Below are 22,522 nucleotides of genomic sequence, written 5' to 3' on the forward strand. Positions count from 1 at the left end.
TTGTTGGAGGGATAGAGGAGGCCAGTGTGTCCGGAGCTGAGTCGGGGTTTGGAGGCTGAGGAAGGAGGCAGCGTCCCCATCCCAGCAGAGGTGAGGAACCTTGAATCCATTTCTCTTTTGAGCTCCGGTGGGACCCAGGGCCCTGCCTCCTTGTCTGGGGGCCACTGAGGGCAAGAGGGCATGTGTGGCTTGTGTCAAGGCCCCAGCAGCCTGCAGGGGGCCTGCTGTGCTGTAGGAGCTTAATCCACACTGGGGGGTCCAGGCCCATCCTCCCTCTAAGATCGTGGCCCCAGGGGGCTCCTGGGGGACGGACAAATCAACAGGCAGTTGCAATATACTTTTTTTTTTTTTTAAATGTGATGATCCATTTATTTATTTATTTATTTATTTTTGGCTGTGTTGGGTCTTCGTTTCTGTGCGAGGGCTTTCTCTAGTTGCGGCAAGCGGGGGCCACCCTTCATCGCGGTGCGCAGGCCTCTCACTATCGCGGCCTCTCTTGTTGCGGAGCACAGGCTCCAGACGCGCAGGCTCAGTAATGGTGGCTCAGGGGCCCAGTTGCTCCGCGGCATGTGGGATCTTCCCAGACCAGGGCTCGAACCCGTGTCCCCTGCATTGGCAGGCAGACTCTCAACCACTGCGCCACCAGGGAAGCCCCCAATATACTTTTTTCTTAAGAGAAAAACTTTATTTTAAAAATGCACATCAATTAAAATCGCCCATAATTCTACCATGTTTCTTGAATCATGTGAAAGAAGACGTGAAGGTCTCACCTCATCCATCCAGTCCCAGGCGTGGGGTTGTGACTGTCCAGGCAGCTCGGGGCACAGGTTCCTTAAGCATAGCAGAGATGTTTATAGACTCACAAAGTGACGTCATGCCTCATGTACTAGTCTGCTACACTTTAAAACTTCTGCTTTTAGGACTTCCCTGGTTAAGAATCTTCCCAAGGGTTAAGAATCTGCCTGCCAGTGCAGGCGACATGGGTTCAGTCCCTGGTCCAGGAAGATCCCACATGCTGCGGAGCAACTAAGCCCGTGCGCCACAACTACTGAAGCCCGCTTGCCCTAGGGCCGGTGAGCCACAACTACTGAGCCCACGTGCCGCAACTACTGAAGCCCGCATGCCTAGAGCCTGTGCTCCACAACAGGAGAAGCCACCGCAATGAGAAGCCCGCGCACTGCAACAGAGAGTAGCCCCTGCTCACTGCAACTAGAGAAAGCCCACGTGCAGCAACGAAGACCCAATGCAGCCAAAAAAAAAAGAAATAAGAAAAAAAAATTGTGCTTTTTAATAAGCAGGGATGCATTTCTAGGTCGGAAAACATGACCGTCCTTATTTGAATATATTTCTATACCTGATATTCCATACCAAGTATGGATGCCCCATGATCGATTCAGTCTGTCCCCTATCAATACTTTCTATGGCCATTTTATTTATTTGCAATGAGAAATGTAATGCAAAGAACTGAAACGAGAAGCTGTGATACCCACCAGAATAGTGGGGTCAAGATGGCCAGCCAATTCTTTCTCCTTAAAGTTGGACCTATGTGAGATACCAAATTCTAAAATAATAATAGTGATAACAGGGCTCACTATGGGCTGGGCATTTTGCTAAGGATTTTACGTATAATTTCTATTTGAATTCTTACCACAGCTCTTTGAAGTCAAGAAATTAAGTTTATTGTCTGACCTATGAGGAAATTGAGGCACAGAGAGGTTAAGATACCATTCAAGGGCCACACAACAAGTAAATGGCAGTGATGGGACTTGAACCCAGACAGAGTAACATCAGGCTGAGAGAGTCCTGGCAGCATTTACCGTGAATTCCACTGCCTCCTGGAAGCTCCATTCAGAGGATGGGATTAGTATGTTCTCTTGATGAAACCCAGGACCTATGAGCTGGGATTTCACGTGGGGTGGGGGAATGGAAGAAGAGCCCAGGAAAATGGCCTTGAGGTATTTTGTAAGCCGCGTGCTCCCCTTAGAGACCAGCCCCCTTGGTGTGTCTTCCATATGCTATGTAACATCAAGGACGCAACGGCAGCTTTCACTTCCGGTTGAGGGCTTGTTTGTTCAGAACGGAGTGCAGAGACCACGGGAGATGCACAGCCAGGCTAGATGCCTGAAGCTGCCCTTGGGGCTATTAAAAAGTTGAGATAATGGTGTAAACACCCATTTTTGAAAGGAAAGAAACTCAGGCACCATGCCACCTGTCTCCTGTAACAGACATTGTCCTTTTGTAAATTCCCTCCAGCCCATGCCTGCAGGCAAATGTATTTATAACTGCAATCAGAGAATGTTTTTTATTATTTTCTGATTGAAAAATGCTTGTGTTTTTTTTCAATCGTGGAACAAATGCAAAAAATGATAAAGGAGCCAATATTTATATCATCTGTTGCTACTAGCCCTGCTGCTAATGCTTGCCAATGTCTGTTGAATGTTTATACTCTGTCTGGGTCTCTTCTCTTGGAATGAACCTGTGATGTATAGGTGCTGTGATCATCCCTGTATTTTGGATAAGAGATAAAGAGAGGTAAAGCATCTTATCCCAGCTCACACTGCTAATTGGGGGCAACACAAGGAGGGATTCAAAGCTGGGTCTGTCTGCTCCGGAGTTTGGGGTATGTAGGATAAAATGGAGAGCGTTCTGGTGACCCATGGAGGGGAAGTCTGTTCTGGCCACGGAACACGCCCGAGAAGGCTGGGGGCTCCAGTAAACGTGTCGCTGGGGGGCGCTGGGGTAAGTAGGCATTTCCTCCTAAACCCCACGGGCTGCTTTCCTGGGCTGACATCTGGAGCTTGGGATGTGGCCGCCTGGCTGCCAGGCTGGAGCTCGGGGGATGGCGGTGGGAGGGCTTCTCAGCGAGCGGGTGGAGGGACGACCCTCTGCAGCCCACGCTGGGAGCCCTGCGTCGATGCACCGGGGCCCTTTCTGGGCCGCGTGGTGGCCAAGGGCCTCCTGGGCACGTGGTTCTGGTTTTGAAGCAAAGAGAAGGTCAGGTCCTTGGAGCAAGGGGCCTGTGGTCCCGGAGGAAAGGAAGCGAGTTTTCCTGTCCTGACAGATAGGAAAGGGCCGGGGGTCTTTGTATTTTTTGGTGGGGGGGAGCGGTATACAGCAGCAGAGTGGGACGCTGCCTGAGATGATACTGGGCGGTGGCTTCTTCTGGCCAAAATGTCATACAGTCCTGAGAAAACCTCGGGCACATCCCAGTGGAGGGCCTTTCTGCAGAACCCTGACCAGTTCCCCTCGTCACGGTGTGGGGAGAGGTACCTGTCTCTCAAAGGTCCACTAAGGTAGGGCCTGGAAAGTGGATGGGAGACGTGCGGGCCAGGGCAGGGACTGTGGTGAAGTGGCGCCTGCAGCGCCGTCCGGAGAGGCCGCCGTGGTCCAGTTCCTGTCAGGGGTGCCCAGAATGGCCAGATCATCTGAATTTTCTTTTTTTTTTTTTTCAGGAGCAAAAACTTCATTTTCTGGTGAAATCTCATTTTGAAATGGCAGTAGCTAATTAAAAAGCCGCTAAGCCACTCTCTATAGGCTACAAAACAAGCCAGAGCTCTGGGGTGAGGCCAATTGGCTTTTAAAAAAAGTAGTAGGAGGGGTGAGAATGGTGCCCCAAGAGGCTGGAATGGAGGCAGGAGCAAGGTGGGTCAGGGCCTTCAAGGCCGCCGTGAGATTTTAGATGGTATTTCTGGAGGCACAGGGGAAGCAGGGAAAGGTTTGAGAAGAATGTGTGTGAACCTACGTGGTGGATGCGACATAAAAATATCGTTCCTATGTAGGACCTTTCTCCAGCCTCCCAGGAAGCTGGCATCTTCTCTCTGCTTAGTAACCTTGAAAGCATTCCCTTTGTTATTGGACTGTGCCAGTTGTTGGTTTAATAACTGTCTACCGCATATCTTTGGACAACCCCCCTTCCTTCTCTGGGCCTCAGTTTCCCTATCTGATGGTGTTGGGCTGGCTAATTTTTAAGACTGCTGTCTAGCACCTGTACCCTAGAATTCTATGGCTGTTGCTGGGTGGAGTTTTGTGTATTATGTATGCTCACCGGAGATGGAGACAAGTGTGAAATTTGGGGAGAAGGGCTCCTTTCCATTTCTCTTGGGTCCTTAGACCAGGGGAAGGGACTTTGAGGACTCTCCTCATGGTGACACCCTTTTCATCACACCGTCATTTTGTATTTTCTATGCTTCATCTCCCACTTATTGGCGTGAGTCAAGGAAGAGAGCTGGGTGGCAGCTTTATGGACCCAGCTTAATACTTCCCAGTCACGTTTCTGGGTACTTCTCTCTCTCTCCTTCCAATTTTGAGACATGAAAATGGTCCTTCCTTTTCTAAGTGAGTGACGCTCACACATGATAATGAACCAAACCCAAAGAGCCATGGTACCATCAATGGCAGAACTCAATTCAGCCACTGAGAGGCTAGGGCGAGGGTGACACACCAGACATCGACATGCTGTTCATTTCCTCAATTAATTTATTGCTTGATCTTCTGACTTAGAGCTTGCACTGCAGTTAGTGAATAAAGATGTGGTTTTTTGATGAGGACCCGTGCCTAGCTCGTACCACCACCTGAGAGGGGGACACGTGTCTCTGTTGGATGACCTTTGACCTGTCTTTGATAAAGAAATGAGGATTTTCTCTGAAGAGTTCCGTCCCGGGCTTTACACACTGGAAATACTCTATCTTGATGACTTAACTTCAAATTCCTTGACATCTATCCGTCTATCCTTTCTTGCTTCCTTCTGAGCAGTGGCTAGTGTCAGCTCCTGGCTTTATCCTGGCCCCATCAGCAGCCTTTGGAGCCACTGACACTTTCGTATGCTCTAGACGTGAGATGTTTACTAGGCACCTACAGTATGTCGGGTGTTGGGGAGACCGTGACAGCTATAACTTGGTCCCTCCCTCAGGGATCTCACACCATAGTGAGAGTCGGTACACTAACCATGTTTTCCTCTTCCCTTTGGACACAAACCTGTGTCTTCCTTAGTCCTTTCAGGGATTGCACTGAATAGAACCGTAAGGCCAAGACTTGCAGACTGACTTGTTGGAGAAGGCTCCAACTGGCTCAGTGCTTGTTCTTTCTTCAGATCATCTAGATTGCATTAGCTCTGGTAGCAATCACAAGACCTTTTATTAGTTATTGTCTTGGGAAGTACGTCCTATACAAGTTCAAATAATGCTTAGAAACCAGATTTCTTTGGGTGAACCTTAAGAGCCGAGACTGTACAGGTTCAAATCTAACCTATCACAGAGGCTGCTAATACTGCTTACCAAGAGGCGGGATGCTTTGGCTAAATGTCGGGACATGATACATACCCAGCCCACCTTGGAGAGTTAATGCTGCACCTGAGCAGATTAAAGGCTCTGAGAAATCCTGCAGTAAAGAAACCCGCTTGACTCTGACTCCGCCTTTTCCAAATTCTTACTAGCTGGTAGAACTTGCTTTCCTTTCTCATAAACCCATTTACTATTCTTCAGAGCGAGTGTTCCACAAAACACCCTGGAAACACTTGTGGAAATGATTTGTTTCAGCCGAAAACTGCCACTGGCCGATGTAGGTGGTCAGCAAAAAAAAATCTATTATTTGCAAATGCAGAGTTTTGTTTGGCCCAACTTGTTGGCCCCGAACTGGGGAACCAGTGCCCTGCTCCAGGGGAGGAGGGTTTACCCCTGAGCAAACCTCTCAGCGCCTGTTGTAATGAGTCACATGAGAGCCAGGCTCTCTGCTGACTGAAAGGTGAAGGGTGGGTGCCTGTGTTTCCACTCACTCCAAGGCCTCACGAGCCAGGACATTGTTTAAGCCTCTTTAGGACAGAATATGTGAGCCACCTGTGTTCTCAGACAATGAAGAAGTCATGTCTGGGACAGCCAGGGATCTGTAATAGGGCCCCTGTGACAGTCTTGGCATATGCAGAGTGTTTTGGAAATAGTCTTTGGTTGAACGAAGCGTATTAGAAAGTAAAGCGTATAACAATACTTGTTTTTTTTTAAAAGAAAGGAAGGTATGTAGACATTCAAATATAGAGAAAAAAGATAACGGTATTGGGATGATGGGCAATTTCTATTTTTTCCCGTATCTTGTATTGTTGCCCAGTTTTCTCTTGTCAAGGTGCCTTCTCTTTGCAAAAAGAAATATGCGTTTATAGAAATAAAAATACATATATGTACATATATGCATACATAATGCAAACGCGCAGGTGTACTTTACTGAAATAATCTAACACGTAAGCCAAGATACATATAAGTTGGTGAGTTTTTGTCTTAAATTCTCGGTTGCTAATAGTTCCTTCAAAGTCTGTCATTTTTAAATTTTTCCAGATGGGCAGCAGATTTGGGAGATGGAGGCCACGGTGGATAAAGACAAGAGCCAGCCTGTAAGCACCCAGACATGATGACCAGACACCCTGTGCTCCCCTCCCCACCTCCCTCGTGCTCTCTTTCCCTCATTTTTCCCCTTCCTTCATCAAAGTCCCAGTGCTTTGGACCTAAAAGGCACTCAGTGGGTATTGAATTGATGAATGAATTACACGTTTATTGAGCACCACGCCCTTTTGATTTGTAGCAGTGACATCTTCATATACCTTGATAGAGTAAGTGGTAAGTCTTCCTTTGCTGCGGCTGAAAAGTCAACTTCCCCTTAATTAGAATTTTGCCTGTAAATGTACGGAACGTGTCACGGGTCCTTTTACTTTTATTTATTTCTTTATTTTTATTGAAGTATAATTGATTTACAATATTGTGTTTGTTTCAGTTGTACAACAAAGTGATTTGGTCATGTATATGTATATATCAATATTCTTTTTTTAAAAATTCTTTTCCGTTATAGGTTATTATAAGATATTGAATATAGTTCCCTGTGCTATACAGTAATTCCTTGTTGTTTATCTGTTTTATACTGAATATATGGTAGTGTGCATCTGTTAATCCCATGCTCCCAATTTATCCCTCCCCACCACGAGGCCTTCTAGATGGGCTGGCTTACTGTGCTTAGGACCTTGGATGGCAATTTAGATGCGGTTGCAGTTAAATTATTGACAACTCCTTTCTTTCAGAACATGCTTTTTGTTGAGATCCCTGAGTATCGGAACAAGCACATTCGGACATCCGTGAAGGTGAACTTCTACGTCATCAACGGGAAAAGAAAACGAAGTCAGCCTCAGCACTTTACCTACCACCCAGGTAAGAAGTTCTCTCCGAAGGCCCCCTGTGCGTGGAGAGGCAGCATCGGCATCTGGGTGAGGATGCACGCGATCTGCTGGGTGACCTAGGGCAGGTGACTCAACCTCTCTGAGCCTCAGTTTCCTCATCTGTCAAATGGCACCTTCCTTATAAGAGTTATATAAATCAAATGCACATAAAGTGCTTAGGATGGCGCACATCAACAATATTAACTATTGTTGTTATTAATATTTTCTTGCGAGGGCAGAATAATAATGGGGCACATGTAGACTTGTTCACCAGAAGGTGGCAAAGCTGATGACTCCTATCCCTGTTTTAGATTTGATCACAATAGGGGTAGAAGGTGAATGTGCCCTAAAATGTGGAATCTTAGGGACCCCACAGCAGGTGGTCACCTGGTGGCCAAATGGAGTTGCTGGGCGGATAACCAGGCCAGGAGGCCTCATTCTCACAAAGCACTACAGTCCTAAGAAGGGCGACGAGAGCCATTTTGCATTCATTCATTTGTCCAGAAAATATCTGAGTGCCAGGCACTGTTTTAGCTTGGAGACACAAGAGTGAACACAACAAAAATCCCTGCCCTCCTGGAGCCGATGTTCTAACAGGGGATTCAGATGAAAGATAATACTGACGGAAGGGGATTCAGATATTAAGTAATATGGATATTACTGATACGTTGGGTTGTGGTTAGGGCTGCAGAAAGAGGCTACAAACTTCCCAAGGCTGAGACAGGCCTGCCAGCAACCTTTCCAGGAAACCTACCATCTGAGAATGTCAGCCAGGGTGTAATTTCCATCCTGTGACAGTTTCACGTGGAGCCTCTGGGCTGCCGGCAGCACAAAAGTGAGGGCCTGGCTTGGGTGGGGTGTGTGCGTCCACGGGTTTGTGTGGCACCGTGAGGGTTCCATTGTCCCACGACTGGTGTTCCATGCCGTGAGTGGCAAAGGCCTAATGGGACTCAGAACTGGGGGAGAATCTCTGGGAGGGCTCTAGACCGCAGTTCAATGATCCTTTGTAACATGGAGGTTTTCAGTTATGTGGCACGTGCTGTCGCCCCTCCTGTGTGGCGATGAGGCCTCCTTGGGTCTGGGCATCGCACTCACCTGCCTGAACTTGGCTCGAGTGAGAACTCGAGGCCCGGGTACCTGGAGACGGCCTTTGAGTGGCTTCCTGAGAAGTTGGAGTCAAAGCTGCGTTTTTGCTGTAGATGCTGAAACTCCTTTGCCCCCTCCAGCCCCCAGCATGTGGGAGCCCCCGCCCCCCACCCCCAATTCGATTACGGTCCTGTCACCAATTCATTTACTCCAGTGAAAAGAAAACTGATTCCTCAGTTCCTGGGCCTGGTGATGCTTCGGTAAAGGATGTCGGAGAAGTACGAATTCTGGTGACCGTCCTGGGTGGGGAGAGGGGAACGGTGACTTCACCAACACTCACAGTAGTAATAGTGACAGTAGCAACAACAGCAAGCATTGAGCACTTACTGTATGCAGTCACTGTACATACATGCACACATATCTCATTTAATCTTGCCCACAACCCCATGGGGTAGGTATGATCGTTCCTGCCAGCTAACAGATGGGGAAACTGAGGCCCAAGCCAGCAGGCCTCATTCCCCCAAAGTACTACAAAACTAAGGAGGCTGACAGTCACCGTTTGGTCATTCCTTTGTTCAGAAAATATCTGAGTGCTGATTAAGTGCCAGGTATGGTTTTAGGTGCTGGGGATCTAGCACTGAAAAAAAATCCTCCCTTTGAGAAGCTGACATTCTAGTGGGGGGTTTCAGATAATAAGTGAGCACGTAAAGTGCACAGATACTTCAGCTGGTGGTGAGTATGATGAAGGACAGCAAGCAGGGGAGGGGGGCTGGAGCTGCTAGAGTAGAAGGAGGAGGCGGAGGCATAATTTTACATCAAGCATTCTTCCCCCTGGGCAAAAAGGCTGCACAAGGGCTGACACAGACCCACCAGCCACTTTTCCACTGTCAGAAAGACCTATAGTTCAAGATCATCACCCAGGGTAAAATTTCTAACCTAAGACAATTGCACAGGGAGCCTCTTGCCCAAGGCTAATAAGTGACAGAGCCTAGATCTTTGATCCCACCCTTGTGGACTCCTAAGGCCGTGTTCCTAACCGCTGTCTGCTGATCCTCTGCGCACCCCTGTGGCACTAAGAATGGTGCACCCCGTGTGCTTCTCTCTTCTCTCAGTCCCAGCCATCAAGACGGAGCCCACCGATGAATACGACCCCACCTTGATCTGCAGCCCTGCCCACGGGGGCCTGGGGAGCCAGCCTTACTACCCACAGCACCCAATGGTGGCCGAGTCCCCCTCCTGCCTCGTGGCCACCATGGCTCCCTGCCAGCAGTTCCGCTCAGGGCTCTCATCCCCCGACGCCCGCTACCAGCAGCAGAACCCAGCGGCCGTCCTCTACCAGCGGAGCAAGAGCCTGAGCCCCAGCCTGCTGGGCTACCAGCAGCCGGCCCTCATGGCTGCCCCCCTGTCCCTCGCGGATGCCCACCGCTCCGTGCTAGTGCACGCTGGCTCCCAGGGCCAGAGCTCGGCCCTGCTCCACTCCAGTCCAGCCAACCAGCAGGCCTCACCGGTGATCCACTACTCGCCCACCAACCAGCAGCTGCGCTGCGGAAGCCACCAGGAGTTCCAGCACATCGTGTACTGCGAGAACTTCGCGCCCGGCACCACCAGGCCCGGCCCACCCCCTGTCAGTCAAGGTCAGAGGCTGAGCCCGGGCTCCTACCCCACGGTCATTCAGCAGCAGAATGCCACAAGCCAAAGAGCCGCCAAAAACGGACCTCCAGTCAGTGACCAAAAGGAAGTATTACCCGCGGGCGTGACAATTAAACAGGAGCAGAACTTGGACCAGACCTACTTGGATGACGGTAAGATGCTTGTTTTTCTCACTGCCCGTGAGTTTGGTGCCCTGAAGCATCTCCCCAGCAAGTTTACTGTATGGCCTGGGGATCTTCCTTCACCTGTTTGGGCCTCAGTGTCCCCTTCTTTAATTTAAGGGAGTTGAATAAGATAACCTTTAAGGCCTCACCCAACTCTGTGCGTGAATCACCTCCAAGCAGGAGTTCTGGGGTGGGTGGTAGGAGTTTTAGTTGCTCCCCTACAACCATTGCAACAGAAAGAGCAAATGAGGGCACTTCCGGCCGTAGGAGTGTCCCCTGGGTCACGAACTGGGTCAGTTTAACTGCTTCCACTCTTTCCACTTGCCAAATTTAGACCAAGGATAGGGAAACAGAAAGGAAGGAAAGCTAACCTTTTATTCCCGGAAAGAAAAAAAAAATCCCACTTTATAGCCCTCTTTTGTGTGTTTGGGGGAGGGGGATGGAGCCGGGGGAAGGAGAAATCTCGTTGAAAAGTGGCTCTCTCGGAAGGGAGCATGAATGGGGGCTTGCGGGCAGGCTGCGGGCATATCTCTGCCCCGTGCCAGTGGAACAGAGCCGCGCATTGATGGGAGGGAAGCAGCGGGCTTCCATTGTGGTGAGCCCAGCTGGTGGGGTGGCTGGACCAATGAAAAGAGGCAGAGGCAGCTTTGTGTGTCTGTAGGCGCCTGAGTCTGTTGGCGGGGGCCCAGCTGGAGGGTAGTCTTGTTGGAGTGGCCATGTGTGTGACATTGGTCTGTGATCGCAGGGAGGAAGGGCCAGTTGTGTTGGCAGGACTCACCTGGGGTCAACCAGGTGCGGGTGAAGGACAGAGAGGGCGGGGCCGGCAGAGCAGCCTTCCCCTGGGGGCGCCAGAAGAAAGAAGACAGGTGGTTTGAATTTCTGAATGGGAGAAGGAAAGCCTATACCGCTGGCGGCCATCCACAGCTCCGGCCTCGCACTTTACCGGCAGTAGCATCTGATATACCCTGAAACCTCAATTATTTAGGAAAATGTCCTCTCAGGAACCCAGCCAAGAAGTAGGAAGTAAGGCAGAAAACTTCAAAATAGCCACCGTAGTTATCACAAAGACCAGGTGCTAGATATCAGACACTCCAGTGGCAGGAATCCTTTGGTGCTCACTCGGAGACTATTGACTTTTCCTTTATGCAAAGTTTTGACGATCCGGGTTATCTGGGGGTTCGGTGACTTCTTGTAGTTTCCATGTCCTCTCTCTAGCAAAACAGTCTTTCAAAAACTTCCCCCAAATGCATCCAGCAAAGATGCTTAGAGCCACTTAGTATAGGGTCAGACTGCCCCACGTGCCTTACAGGGCTGACCTCAAGGTATTGCTGAGTTAATAATTGATCTGTCTAGTCCTGAATAATCAAACACAGGTTGAGTTCGGGGCACCTGTGCTCCATTTTAAAAGAGAGACCAAGGTGTCATCCACTTTTGAACAGTTTACACCCAAAATGGTGAAGATAAAGTTTTGGTGCTTACCTGAAAGGGGGTTATCATGTAGAAAATTCAACTAATGCAGAATGCCTTACCCGAGTGAGAGGGTAAATGAAACGGGGCTGTAACTGGACCTCTCTCCACGTGTGCGCTCAGGGGCTGGATCAGGGCAGAGGTGCTTCATAAATAAATGATGCCAGAGCAAGGACTGGAACTTTCCCCCGTGGACTCTCTGTCCGGCGCTGGTTTAGTCTCTAGAGTGAGAAATGTGCCAGCCCCTCCCACTCACCCTGTCCCTCATCCCACATTGTAGACCAGTGGTGAGCGTCTCGGGTAGAGAATGGGAGTCCGTCCGTGCTTCTCCGTGATGCATCAGATTCCAAGTGGGGCCTCACATGGTCATGAGTAACCTTTAAGTATCTGTGGTAGCCCCAGACAGAAGTTTGTGTTACAGAGAAAGCAGCTGAGAATGGAGACCCTTTGGGGCCTCCTAAGTGTCTTTCTGAACACAGGCAGGTTCAAGGTCGTGGTGAGGGTGACCTCCCAGAGGGTCAGTAACACGAGTCAGCTCTAAGGCTGTCTCTGAGAACCAAGATAGTGAAATTGCTTCTCCTGGTGGAGCCTTTTCTTAAGTACATTCTCCATAAGCGCTGTTCCCTGGGATTTTAGGAGGTATTCTCTGAAATGAGGGGTTCTGTGGCTGAGAAAGCAAAAAATACTTGATAAAACCAAGTTTTTAAAAACCTTGTTTACTGTAGGACTTCTCAGAGCCTTTACTGAGCTAGTGGACATTATCAGTCTCTAAAACGAGGGGGAGGTAGCACTTGCCAGAATTACTTGATCACCCTCACATCTCCAGGGGATGCTGTTCACATTGTATTTGATTGTACTCTGTGTGAACGGGGGCCCTTGGAGTTACACAGCGTGGCAGGCCTGGGACCTCTCTCCCCTGATGTGCGGGAGAAATAACATGAAGGAATCTCAGCGTTCAGAACCAGCACTGCCCCGTCCCATGTGCTGTATTCAGTCTTCTCAATTTGGGGGCTTCACGTTCCTGGGGCCAGAGCATGACAGGGCAGGAGAATAATCTCCACCCGTGTGGTCCCCAAAAGGCAGCAATGTGGCTGCTGGTTAGATGTTCCGTGCTTGACTGGAATTGTCCCCAAGGCTCTGCCCAGCCCAGGTCCCTCTGCTGGGGAGGTGCTCGTGTGGCCTGTTGGCCAGTGGTGAGCCCCGAACTGCACCACCGCTGTAGCCGCCAGGAAGAGGGGTGCAGCATCGTCTCCTAACTGCTGGGGTTTCAGATCCCTCTCACAGACGCCGTCTGGCCTGTGCACTCACGAAACATTCTCAGACTCCACTGTTGGCTTTGTGAATGTGGGATTCAGACTTCTCAGCTCTTTGGCATTTCTTTCTGACAGGTAAACTGGAAATCCCTGGGTCATTTCTCTAGTCTGTTTGGGAGGCATCCTAGGTCGTTTTCCATCCCTTTCGTCAATTCCCCAAAGGAGGTCTCCCCACAAAATACAGCTCTGGCTGCCCAAACTCCAGCGGAACGTGCTTCCCAGGTGGGGGCTATTTCTCACCTGCCATTCATTTGCCTTTTGGGATTTTTGGCAAACTAGACTTTCCTTGGAAACTTTGTGAGAGCTGGGCTTAAGTGCTTTGAGGGTCAAAGGGAGGTTCTGCAGCTGGAAAGAGAAGAGTCACCAGAGGATATGGGTCCAAATGCAAACACATCATCTTAGAAGTGGACCACGCTGCTCACCTGTGATCCCGGGAAGCCCCAGTGTTTGGTTATCTTTCCCCGACCCTTTGCTAACGACCAGAGCGATCCGTTGTCTGGTCTGGGCGTCCCACCTGGCTCCACCTCTCTTCCTCCCCAGCTGCATTCCTGCACACAGACGCCGCCGTCTGCCTTGGCCCCCTTTCTTCTTGGAACTCCAAAATGCAGCTTCTGCTTTCTCCACTCCAAAGACTTGAGACGTTTTCCAAAAGTCTCTTTGTGAGCTAACAAAATAAGTGATATTTCAGGGCAAAATATACCCTCACTCCTCTCCTCGTGTTCCTCTGCCCGCCCCAACTCAGGCGGCGCTCTTCCGAAATGCATGCTTTGCACGCACACACTCACTGGTTTTTTCTCTGTCCCCTTGTCTCCTCTGTAACCAGTTTCTTGTTCTAAAGCCCCAGGTCGTACCTGGCAAATAGCCTCGGCTCCTAGCAGTAGCCCGACCCTGTGAACTGGGAGCCCTCCTCTCCATCCCTCCTTCACCAGCCTCCCTCCCTCTCACCCAGAGGCATCAACTGGTTGCCTTTTCTGGGCTGGGCATCCTTCTGGGACTAAGGGGTACGCTGGTGAGCGAGTCAAAAGTCCTTGCTCTCGTGGGGTGTTTTTTTGGGTAAACGAGGCAGACGTTAGCCTGTAAGGTAATAAACCAGCTTATTTCAGATGGTGATAAAAAGCCACGAGGGAAAGCACACAAGGTCAGGAGCCGGAGTGTCGCTGGGTGGAGGTGGTGTTGGCCCCCTGAGACCGAGTGCACAGCGAGGCCGGCTCTGAGGGAGCTGGGCTTCGGGGAAGATCGGAGGGAAGGGTGTTTGGGGGAGCGGGAACGGCAGGCGGCAGAGGCTGTGAGGTCAGAGGCTGGGCTAGTGTCGGTGGGTTTCTGGCAGCAGGGCAGCGCGATTCGATTTACCTTCTGAAGAGATCACTGGCTGCATTTGGAAAATGGACAGTAGGGAGGCAGAGGTGGAAAACAAAGGGTTTACTTGGCTTTAGACACACCCAGATACTAGACTGTGAATCCCTCGGCGGGAATGTTGGGGGCGGGGCAGGGGAGGCACATTTTAAAAGGTTGCCTTGTGCCTCCGTCCACTAGTGCAGTTATTGGAAACCTAACTGGAAGAGCCAAAATGTGATCAGTTCACAAGGAATTCTGATCCCCTCCCCTGCCTAGAACTAAAGGGCGGCTCCACCTTCTACCGCCCAGGGCGCCTGCGTGGAGCAGGTAGGGAGTGTTTGTGCTGTGCTGGGATGGGATGGAGTTGGGGGCAGGCAGGCCAGAGAGGCATTGGGGAGCTGGGACTCGGAGGGCACTCCTGCCGGCTGCCTCAGGTGACACGTTCTCGGAAGAGCTGGGGGTTCTCAGGTCATCAGGCCATCTCACCGTGGGCTCTGGGGTAGTGAGCCGACGCCGGCAGCCTCGAGACTCAGCCATGGACAAGCACACCCAGGGACGGGGGTGAGGCCTGGGACTCAAAGGAGAGCCTCCATCCCTTTCTGGAAATGTCTTAGGGAGAAGGATGAGGTCTCAGTGATTGGCCAGAGCCTCTGCCAGTGGCTTGTAAGGATGGCAGCCAGGGGTGTGTGTGTGTGTGTGTGTGTGTGTGTGTGTTTATACATGTAGGAAGAGCACAAACCAGTTTGTTTTTCAATCTGCTTTCCTGTTCTTCATACTTGAAAATCATTTATTGAAATACACTGAATAAATCTGAATATTTCTATATATTTAAATGTTGAAATATAGGCACACTCAGAAATCAATAGTGTATTCTGCATTTCACCAGGTGGACCACCCAGGTAATTACCACCCAGACCATGCATGACATGGAATCTTGTTAGCACCCCAGGAGCACCCCGACATGTAATCTTCTGCCTTCTCCACAAAGGTGGCCATTATCCTGCTTTCTAACCCCAGAGGTTCAATTTGCCTTCGTGTAGAAACAGAATTCACACAGCTGTGCCCTTTTGTGTCTGGCTTCCTTCTGTCAACCACTAGCTTGTGAGATCCGGCAATGTTGTTGGCTGTAGTTGAGGTTCATTCATTTTGTTGTCATGGATTATTCCACTGGGGAAACATTCTACAATCTCTGTGTCCATGTTCCTGTTGATAGACATTGGGGTTGTTTCCAATTTTATGAAGAAGCCTTCCGTGAGCACTCTTGAACTCTTCTTTTGCTGCCCACACAGAAGGTCAGGAGTTTAAAACCCTTAAAACCCTTACCAGATGGTTTTCCAAAGTGGTTGTACCAGTTTATACACCCACAGCAGTGCAGGGGGTTGTACAAAGCGGTTTTAAGTTTAGTTCACTTTGTATCTTCTCACCTTGGGACCTGCCCTCAGTTCTAATGAAGGTGCCTAGTTATGGGGGTTCCAGGCTGCAGACCCAGGGGGCTGCGAGCTGTTTGGGTATCAGCTGCTCTGACCCCTGCTTGGACCAGTTACTTAAACTCTCTGGGCCTCTGCTTTCTTACCCATGAAAACTACACCTCCTGTTCAGATACTCAAACTGCCAAGCATGCATTAAGATCTGCACTTGGAAATAAGGCTCCTAAAAGACGTTCAACGATTAATATTCGCTCCATTAATAGTAATGGTGATGATTGTAATAACCTTGCTTCCCTTGAAGTTTCTTGTGGTGCCTTTTCCAGCCTTGCCTTTATTTTGGCCACTTGAGTACTTTGACCTTTTTTGTTAGATGAGAATACTCCCCGTGGAAAAAAGGTAGGGAAAAGCCGCAGAGAACGCACTGATCTGTGGCCCGCAGAGGCTGCCTTTCAGGCCACAGAGAAGTGGAGGGTACACGTGCTGTTCACCTCGGGGCCCAGACATGGCCCAATTTCAATTCCCTGCTGCCTGCTCTCTTCCGCCCCGGGAGTGAACACGGCAGGTTGGAATGAACCCCGAACTCGCCCATGGAGGTTAGGCGGCCGCCAAGAGCTTTCCCTTGACCCTTGGAAGCCACTCGGGTGCACCGGGAGGAGCTGGCCACACCTTGTGCATTTCTCCGTGGAGGTGGTTTCCTGGGGCTGCCAGGCCGTGGAGCCAAAGGTGCCGCCCCGCCGCATAAAATGTGCGCAGGGTAGTGGCCTGCCCGCAGGCATTCTCCTTCCTCGGTTGGGTCTAGTTTGAATCTTCCCCTTGCCTTGTTCCCGGTTCTCAGGACTTACTTGCCATGTCTCCGTAAGACATGTTGAATGGAGCTTTGAATATCAGCGTTCGTACTTACCTGTGACCTTGGGCAAGTGACTAGCCTTGCTGTGCCTCGGTTTCCCCATCCACAGAATGGACATAATCCCAGCTCTTCCCTCATGAGGCTGTGGTGAGACTGTATTGAGTTAATGCGCATCATACTTTTAGAACAGGGCTTGGCCCAAAGGACTCCCCGATAAACGTTAGCTGCTATTTTTCTTTGTGAATTTAATTGACTTCTTGTAGGACATGGTTCAAATTTTTTACAATATATCTGCATAGGAGAATAGAAAATTGGCTATTCTGGTCTTTGGCGATGAGGACCACTTGCCCGTATGCCCTGTCTCTTCCATGTGGGCCAAAGTAGGGGACAAAGCCCCCAGGGCACTGGCTCAAGATTTCCTTCCCAAGCTTCTTTCAGGGACCTCGGGACATTTACCTGCGCAGGGGGACGATGCCCTGGGCCCAGGGACAGCTGGGAAGTCCAGTTAGCACGTCCCCTGCTATGCATCCTCGGTGGAGCATAGCAGGGCCCAACCGCAGGCCCAAGTTTTGCTAGTTGGGCCATTGGCAGAGGGTCCCAGGGTGTCCTTTTCAAAAGCTCTTTACCCAGAGGCTGGATGTGCCAGAGTGTGAGAACAGGCCAGGGAAGAATGGACAGAGGGACGCACCCTCCAATGTGCAGGAAGTGGGAAAGGAATCGAGGGTGGAAGAGCCATCTGTGACTGGCGTGGCTTTGTTCAGCAGGTCAGGGATCTTTAACTGGGGCCGGTCCATGCCTCCGGCAAAGCCTGTGACAAAGCAGCTCCTGTTTGGAGAGGCGTGCAAAGCCCACGGACAGCCCGGCTGCTGCTGACGACGGCCATGTGCCTGGCCGCCGTATTGGCCCAGGAGGGCTCGGCTTCTGGCATCCACCCTGGCGGCGGCGGTGCTGGTGGAGGGTGACATGCAGGGATTCTCTATTCTGATGAGAACCAAGCAGAATGGTTGCCTGGCTTACAGCACCGTGGAGAGCCTGATTCAGGTGTCGTAGTGTAGGGCTGTGCGGGGCACCAGAAACTGCCGGAAACCACCAATGCCAAGTTTAATTCACACGGCCGCCTTTAGTGGGCACCAAGAGAGTCCAGGCTTCTGTTGAGGGCTTTGGTCAGCATTCTTTTTAACGATCACGTAAAAATATCTGTGTTTTATAGAGGCACTGTGTTCACATGCTTGAAAAAACAAAACAATATAAAAAGATACCCAGCAAAGTCTTACTCCCATTTTTGCTCTGCTCCCTGATACTAGTTTTCTCGAGCCTTCTAGAGTAGTTATTTCTTAGCCTTTTGATCACTATTGCCACCCTTTCTACTCAGGCTCCTTTTTAGATAATTTTTTCCTCATCGCCACCCCCATGAACTGTCAATCCCTTAGATGCACTATATACCTGTTTAGGTACCGGGGCCCTTCGCAGGGCCACAAACCATTGTAATAGAACCAACTTTCACCCCTTTGGGGTGGTATCATCCCCACTGGGAATGCATGTTAGAGTTTCTGTATGTAATTGTGAGCACATGCAAACATATCTTCTTATTTTCCCCTTTTATTCTACAAGAGGTAGTAAAATATACACACAGGTCCCCTGTGGATGGGGAATTGGGTATCTCTGGCCACCACAAGCAGCACTTATACATATCTGTCACTCAGTGAATGGGCGGGTATGTCAGGGGACCGTTCTCTGGAATGGGATGTCTGGTCCGAGGGTCCAGCCTCGATTCAGGGCCTGCTGGGTGCAGAGTTTCTGGAGTTATCCTGCCTGGCTTTCAGTCTGGCCTCACCACTTCACTCTTTTGTGACCTCAGGTAAGCCACTTATGATAATGGCCCCCAGTTCTGAGGGTTATTGCATGCATGGAAATGGGAGCATCCTTTGTAAGGAAAGCACTTTGCCCAGTACCCGGTGTGCATGGTGGGTGCTCCAGTAGTTGTTCATATACTTTTCTGCCACCACCACTACCACCAATATCATCGTCATCATCATCAATTCTGGGCCATTGCTATAGTCTGAATGTTTGTGTCTCCCACAGCTTGTATGTTGAAGCCTATCCCCCAATGTGATGGTATTAGGAAGTGGGGCCTTTGGGAGATGCTTAGGTCCTGAGGATGGAGCCCCCTGAATGGGATTAGTGCCCTTATAAGAGAGACCCCACTAAGCTCCCTAGTTCCCTTCCACCATGTGAGGTTATGCTGAGAAAGCAGCCATCAATGAAGAAGCGGGCCATATCTGCCGGCATTTTAATCTTGGACTTCTCAGCCTCTGAAACTGTGAGAAACAAATGTTTGTCGTTTATAAGCCATCAAGTGGCTTTTTTGTTATAGCCTCCTAACTAGACTAAGACAGTCGGCAGGTAGTAGGGGCAGAGCTGGGCTTTGGAGAAGAGCCCTGAGGCTGACTCTTCGCTCTTGTCCTTATTACCCTGCTGGGCTACTTCTTGTTAATTCAGCAAAGGATATTTAGAGTCTCACTGGAAAATGCCAAAGTCCAGAAAACTGCTTGCCTAGAGACAAGCCCACAAAATTTGCAGGAGCTCCTGATTGAAGATCACTTCACTGAGCCAGTAGAAGGTCTGCATCCCTCTCCCAGGAGAATAAACCTCATGTAGGTGTCTGTTCCAGGGGCATCTTTATTTTGCCCCTCTTGATGTTTCCCCACCTTCTAAGAACCTCAGATTTCTAGCTGTGACACTTAGCTGTCCTTTCATCCCAAATCATGTGTACTTTATGTTGCTGGCTTATGTAAATATAAGGAACCACCTTCCAGCTGCCTCCAGACCCAGAAATGCTCAGCCATCTTTGTGAAATTCTGCAAAGCAGCTGTTTTCAAAGGAATGTGTTCTTGCATTTCGAGGTCAGAAGCTACCAAACCACAAGATAGTCCGTTCTCAGACTTGCTGTCCACTCAGCCCGTATTCCAGAGTAGCCTCTGACCCACAAAGAGCAGCCAGGACCCAAGAAAGAGGACCAAGGAGACATTATTTGGTGTCATCCGACGGCCCCAGAGTCAGCCACCAAACCCCAACTTTTAAGGATTCGGAGTTGTTTGGACTGTGTTTATTTTCCACTTCCAAAATGAGGTTATTGTCTGGGGGAAACAAGTAAATATCCTGGGGAAGGAATAAGGTGATCAGTTAAGATGTATGGGGAGGTCAGCATCCTTTTTTTCCAAGGCCCTTCTAGACTTTCATTCTTATTAGCACAGCCTGCAGAAGTGCTGGGACTTACTTCCCCGCTTAGTGGATGTGCCGGACATGCTGGAAACATGGCTTGTTTCAGGATGATGCGGCAACTGGGTGATTATTGTGAACGCCATTCCGTGCAGGACTGTACTTGTGATGGGCCTTCACTCGTCCCAGGCCATCACCTAACATAATCCAGAATGTGTGTATTAAAAAATGCGTAACTCCCCAATATCAGCTCGAGCTGTAATTTGTTTCTCTCTAGAGAAGTTAGAACTTGAAAAGCAATTTACTTATTTGAGGCTATGAATTAGATGGAGGGGGACAGTTAATCAAATCTTATTTTAATACTGAATTTCTTCCTGTACTCCCTACCTTCTCCTCCATCAATAAACCCATTTCAGATAAATAGTAAAGTTTATTTTCCTGAAAAAAAAAAAAAAAACTTTAATGAAATAGCCCTAGTTTTATTCCCCTCTGTAGAGTTGAGATTTGGGTGCATTTTGTCTTTTGTTGCCCCCGAGTATAGTTCTGGATTCTTTTTTTGCCCTGGACCTATTCAACTTTATTTTAGCACCATTTTCTTTTACTTTTCATCCGAGAAGGGCTTTGTTCTTGGGAAATGATGAAACCATTTCTCTGGCCCTTCTCCACTGCATTCCTGACACCTCTTTAATTTGTTATTGACCCTGGGATCTGGCTAGCTGAGACTGTGACTCTCAAGGCAGGACTGGGGCCTGTTTTGCCCATCTACGATGTCCACAGTCTCTCTCTAGGTGAAGTCAAAGGCAAACCGAGGGTCGAATTTGAAGAGAGAGTCTGTTCAGGTCCTCAGCAACCAATCCTGCCACTTCCAGGTGTCAGGATGACATTGGCCTCATTCCTTTCAACTGCCATGAAATCAGATCTCCGGCCAGGCGAGTGAAGCAGAGTGCGCCGTGGTCGTTTTACAATGAGAGCCGAGTATCCCAGCTCGATTTTGTGGCGGGCTTGTCTGCTGCAAGCGGTTTGGACTTAAGTCCCAGGCGTTCTGCAAACCAACAAATGGGTTTCAGCTGAAGCCTGTTAGTTCCACCATCCCGGGAAAGTTGAAAGGCCACTCCCTGGTTGTTAGTTTCCAAAACTCTGGACAGGGTGCTGTTCTGTTGCATAAGCCGACGACGTGGGGAACGCCTTTGAAATGTTCCGCAGCCGGTTCTTATAGATTTCTGGAAGTCGATGCTGTCTTTTGAATTCTCAGCTTTATTGGAAGCCTAAAAAAGAATTGACCCAAAATTGATGAATGCACCCTTTCCACTTCTTACAGATGGATTGAGTTGTGGTCTGCTTCAGGACTTGGCATGGGGGCGGCCAACTAGTGTTCCATGGGCTACATTGAGCCTGCAGATATTTTGTTTGGCCCACACAGTATTTTAAAAAATATTTGGATTAGATGCCAACGTTTAAAAACCAGGAGATTGCACATAAAAATACAGATTTCCGGCTTTCCTTGGAAAATCCAAGCATCTGGCCACCCTGGGCCCCATGTTCTGCACGGCGGCTACCTGGAGTCAAAGTCAAGGCTGGTCCTGAGTAGAGACCACCTCCTTTATTCAGACAGAGCGTGTACTTGTCCATGGTGCCCCCCTCCCCCTCTGTCTCCTGAAGATGGATGGAGTGTCCATTGTTATTTACCAGCACGCTGGTACTGTTGTTCCTCTCATACTTGGCCGACCTCACTCAGCCAAGGTTTCCATCCAGACCCGTTCGGCATTTGCATTTGTTAGCACTCTTCTGGAAGTGCCACTTACGTCTGTGGCCACCTAACGCAGCACCTGGCGCACAGTGGGCACTCTGGAGGTGTCAGCTCCCTCTTTCTTCCCTCTCCCTCCTTGTGGCCGGGGGTAAGATTTAAAAACACCTTTTTGGGGCTTCCCTGGTGGCGCAGTGGTTGAGAATCTGCCTGCCAATGCAGGGGACACGGGTTCGAGCCCTGGTCTGGGAAGATCCCACATGCCGCGGAGCAACTGGGCCCGTGAGCCACAGCTGCTGAGCCTGCGCGTCTGGAGCCCGTGCTCCGCAACAAGAGAGGCCGCGACAGTGAAAGGCCCGCGCACCGCAATGAAGAGTGGCCCCCACTTGCCACAACTAGAGAAAGCCCTCACACAGAAACGAAGACCCAACACAGCTAAAAATAAAAAAAAAAAAAAAAAATTTAAAAACACCTTTTTGGATGAAATGCTGTAAATATATATAAATGTAGAGTAGCACAGTGTACCCACTTACCCACCGCTCGGCTCCAGCTGTGGTCAACTCATGGCCAGTCGGGTTTCTTCTACACCTCTGTCTTCTACCGTCTCTATTTCACAATAATAGTTTGAAGCAAATCCTACACATCAAAAATCCTAGATACCAAAACCATATCATTTTGTGTGTAAATATTCAGTATGTATCTCTAAAAGAAAAGTTTTCTGAAAATACTCATAACACACATGAAACTTAATGAAAATTCCTTAAAATCATGAAATATCTGGTGTTTAAACTTCCAGTCTTCTCACGCATAACATAAAGGTTTCCTCCTTCTTTGTTTTGTTTTTATTATTTTATAGTTTGAATCAGGATTCAGACCAGGCCCACACACTGCACGTGGATTCCTTGGGGTCTAAGACTGTTGTCATCCAGAGGTTCCCCCTCTAGATTAAATAATAGAACCCTTTTTTGGTTTTATCATCATCATTATTATTATTTTCCAATTTATTTGTTGAAAAAACCAGATTGTTCGTCCTATAAAATTTCTCACAGTCTGGTTTTTACCAATTATGTCCCCATGGTGA

At 49.4% G+C, this 22,522-nt stretch overlaps 1 protein-coding gene across 7 annotated transcripts in view; it reads left to right on the forward strand.

The window, feature by feature from the left end:
* NFATC2 (nuclear factor of activated T cells 2) overlaps positions 1–22,522 on the forward strand; it is a 179,371-nt gene that overhangs the window by 103,896 nt on the left and 52,953 nt on the right. For all 7 annotated transcript variants that reach the window (XR_009497575.1, XM_059896777.1, XM_059896778.1 and 4 more), the window contains exons 7-9: positions 6,321–6,376; positions 7,055–7,181; positions 9,388–10,077. Coding sequence is in view for 6 of the 7 variants with exons in the window: in XM_059896777.1 (XP_059752760.1) it covers positions 6,321–6,376; positions 7,055–7,181; positions 9,388–10,077 (873 nt within the window). In the remaining variant the exon portion in view is untranslated. The remainder of the gene's footprint in view (positions 1–6,320; positions 6,377–7,054; positions 7,182–9,387; positions 10,078–22,522) is intronic.

Source organism: Balaenoptera ricei, chromosome 15 (genome assembly GCF_028023285.1).
Source record: "Balaenoptera ricei isolate mBalRic1 chromosome 15, mBalRic1.hap2, whole genome shotgun sequence".
Classification (NCBI taxonomy): Eukaryota; Metazoa; Chordata; class Mammalia; order Artiodactyla; family Balaenopteridae; genus Balaenoptera; species Balaenoptera ricei.